At 36.8% G+C, this 3826-nt stretch overlaps 1 protein-coding gene across 1 annotated transcript; it reads left to right on the plus strand.

Annotated features, from left to right (window-relative positions):
- Positions 1–2369: 2369 nt before the first annotated feature.
- Positions 2370–3233, plus strand: LOC146591399 (putative G protein-coupled receptor 141). Its single transcript, XM_085312985.1, has one exon. The coding sequence runs from the start codon at positions 2370–2372 to the stop codon at positions 3231–3233; it is 864 nt and encodes a 287-aa protein (XP_085169111.1).
- The last annotated feature ends 593 nt before the right edge of the window (positions 3234–3826 follow it).

Consider the following 3826-nt stretch of genomic DNA (forward strand, 5'->3'; position numbering starts at 1 on the left):
CCCACTCACAAAACCTTGCACATTGTCCATTCTTGTTTACTCTTTGAGCACTGACATCTCTGACTGTGATCTAAAACTCTAACTGAAACATAAGCTGGGCTATCTTTCTTTCTGTTTCCTGTCTAATCAAGAGAGCATTATTTATACTGTCCCTAGAAGAACTCTGACTACTGAATCACCATTACTTTCAGCGGACTATGTTACAGCAACATTATGGGTCAGGTTCTACCCTCATGTAGGGCATGAACCTCTCTGGTTCCCACGTATTCTTCAAGTGTCAGTGGTGTCTGCCTGTTTTGTTTAACAGTAGGAACTCTAAATCTCTTTTAGTGTTAGAGCAAAATCTTTGTTAACTCTACTATATGTGCACTAAAAGTGCATTTATGATGAAAAAATCGCTGCTAGGTTTTGTATTTCTTCACTTACTTGCTTTGTAGCAAAATCCAGTAACTTGTTACAGTTGTACAGCTTAGGAAATCACTGCACATGAACTTTTAAGACTGACCAAGCTGTGGCCAGCTGTAGTCCTGCCAGGAAGGTTTGTCCTAAAAGTTCATGGATAGTGTTGATCTCTGACAGCTCAACAGCCCTCTAGCAGTTCTTTCTGTATAAATAGCAAAGTAGTGTTTGATTTGAATGTATGTGATCATTATCTCTGTGTGAAGCAAAAAAGGTTTGTGTCTTCCTGTAACTGGGCTGAGAAAACCCTCAACAGTCCTCAGGCAAACAATAACACCAATGTCTTTTTTGCACTGATAGCTATGGATGCATGAAATAGCAAAGAAGAGGGGGAAAAAACCCACAAAAATAAAAGATTACAAGGTAAAAATTATTTTAAATATACTATTTCCATAAATAGTGAAAAAACATAGTCTATTTCTGAGTAATATAATCAGGGAATTTCCAAAACCCGTTAAAAATGTTTCTGCCTAGTGCTGTGATCATGCTGTTTATAACAACAGAAAAAAATTGTACCTACTTAAGGTCACTTTGAAATCTAGTAACATACAGTGGAATTTGTTTTAAGACCAGAAGGACATCTTATTAAAGCTTGTAAAACTTGTCTTACTGCAAAGTTGCTAGGGAAGCAAATTTTCCTAGCTTGCCCTAGGAATATTAGGCAGGTATCTATACTTAACCACTTAAATTTTTCTATGCATATGAAACATACATTTTAAAATGAAGTGAATAGAAAGGTTTAGATTAGTCTTAGATGCAGCACTCCAATGGCTTTCTAAAGATGCTTTGACTGATGCTTTGTAAATAAAAAGTTTCTCTAAAAGTGTTTTGCACTTAGAGTAAATAAAGAAGAAAAATACACTTAAAGGTCCTTAACTAATATTGGAAATATGCACTGTAAATATTTTACAGATGTGTACAACAGAGTTAAGAATTGCCAATTAAAACTAGATTATTGATTTCAAACTTCAGAAGAATCAAAGACAGAAGACTCTCCCTTTCTAAGAGAATATTTCTCAGCTGTTATTTTGTTCCATTGAAACTATTTGTAAGATGGGGACAGATTTCATTAGCACAATACATATATATACTCTGCAGGCTATCACTGTATCTTTGCATGCAAACAGAAACCTGTGTGCAAATCTAACAACTGAGCAATCCTCTGTTTGCGTTTAAATATGAATGCACCTGTACATTGCTACATTCAGCAGATGCCAATAGGTTTATATCCTTCACAAAACTATTACTAAATTAATTTTCAGCTCTTCTTCACTTTTCATAATAGAGTGGCTTAGGTGACATTCTGTAGCAAAAAGACTGGGAGTTAAAAGCAAGTAGAAATCAAATTTTCATCTGCAGATCCTTATTTTCAATGTGCTCTACGAATCTTGTAATTGAAATCAGTTTTTGCCTCACGGCTGTCCTGCAATCATCCAGTAGGATGCTAAAAAGGTGGCTCACGTCTCTTCACACGGCTTATACACGAAACCTCTTTACATTCCAGTATTTTTCCCACTTTCAATTTTAGCTTTGTAATATGGGCGCAAATTAAACTTGTATAATTTACAAACAGGCTGTCTTGACTATTTCAAAAGGCTAAATCTAGATGTAAGTAGTTAGAAAAGAATCCTGGAATGCACTTTAGTATATGAAAAAATTATTCATAATTATATACAACATGGTTTTAATACCAAAAGACATAGTTTATTGCTGTCACATAGAGTATGTCAACCTTTTTTAAAGATTATATACTGCATAGGGTAACGTTGTTTCAAATATAATTCAGTAAATGTCACTTCATCAGTCTGCGATATTCCATAATTAACAATAAAGGGAGCAAAGACAATGTGTCTATTTTTAAAATTCCCATCCTTCATTTTCAGTAAGCTTCAAAAGAGGAAATTAGGAAGATGCCTAACATGAGTTTAACACAACATACTCACTCCTCCAACGAAACACTGCTGGAAGCTTCTGAGAGACTCCGCTCCATCCTGATTGCACTATACAGCACTGACCTGGCTGGTGGCACTCTTGGAGTCATCGTGATGTCCCTTCACTTGTTTCAAAGGAGGTCACAATCTGTGATGGCTATTATCATCATCAACCTCCTGGTGCTGCACACCCTCCTGTTACTCAGCATTCCCTTCCGCCTCAGTTATTACATTTTACGTGAGTGGAAATTCGGGATGTTTGCCTGCAGGCTAGCAAGCGCCATGATCTATCTCCACATGTATACCACCTTTGCTTTTTACATTGCTATCATCATAATACGCCTCTTTCGACTAGAGTTTAAGAAGTGCTACACTGCAACTTGGGTGACTGCTGTCTGGCTGGTGGGAGCACTGGTGATCTCACCTGTTTTTCTCTCCTATTACGGCACCTCTAAAACATATGATTCCTCTGAATGCTTTCAGTTCCACCAGGAGATACAGGAGACGCCCATTGTGATAGCAAACTATTGCTTAGTTGGAATTTTGGTGGTGATTTGTACTGTGCTCACCACAATCCAGTTATCTGTGATCTATAGACTGTCTGTGAAATATTGGCCTGACATCTACTCCCATGTTGAATTCAGGGCTCAGGTAAAGAGTTTCTTCTTTATCTTGGTAACATTGGTGTGCTTTATGCCTCATCATGTTTTCAGAATATATTACATCCAAAACTACAACCTGGATAAAGATCATAAACTAATCCCATACAATGAAATTTTTCTAGCTTTAACAACAATGTGCTGTTTGGATATGTTGTGCTTCATAGCAGGAATAGCCCATTGAATTGTGAACTACTAGGAAATCCAGTTGTAGTGTGTCGATACCGGCACTTGGCAGAAATAAAACTGTCAGGACTTTACAGAGTTTGGGAGACTGTTGAGTTTTCAGCATGGCTATATAGGATTGTAGTCTCTCTGAGTTTTGCAGTCTTGTAAGATGTATCTTTCTGAAGCTACTGGTTTTTATCTTCTCTTTTGAAGATAGACACATCAGTCTTACTGTGCCTAAGTATCATGTCCTGAAACTCATCAAGATTTCTCTCAGCTGTCCCTCTTTCTCTAATGATTCTGCTACAGTATTCATCCCTTTCTCTTTTTTCCTCAAAGTGTCTCAGTTTCAACAACCCACTGTGGCCAACAAATGGTCTACTGTGAAGGTTTAACAATTTCTTCTGACATTTGGGATACTAATGAGAGAGGAAAGAAAGGTGTTTTCCTTTATAGGATTTGTGCTAGTGATTTTAGATAACAAGGCTGGAAACAGGGTATAAATGAAATAGTTTAGTAGAAGCCTTCTTTTCTTCACCAGTACAAACTATATATTAAATGAAATGAAAACATGTAAATCTCACTACTTCATCTTTACTTGCCTCATTT

The sequence above is a fragment of the Rhea americana genome, unplaced genomic scaffold (genome assembly GCF_003343005.1).
Source record: "Rhea americana isolate MKP2758 unplaced genomic scaffold, rheAme1 scaffold_373, whole genome shotgun sequence".
Classification (NCBI taxonomy): domain Eukaryota; kingdom Metazoa; phylum Chordata; class Aves; order Rheiformes; family Rheidae; genus Rhea; species Rhea americana.

Excerpts from the sequence above, each read along its gene's own strand:
- LOC146591399 (XM_085312985.1), top strand. The coding sequence starts at position 2,370 with ATGCCTAACATGAGTTTAACACAACATACTCACTCCTCCAACGAAACA.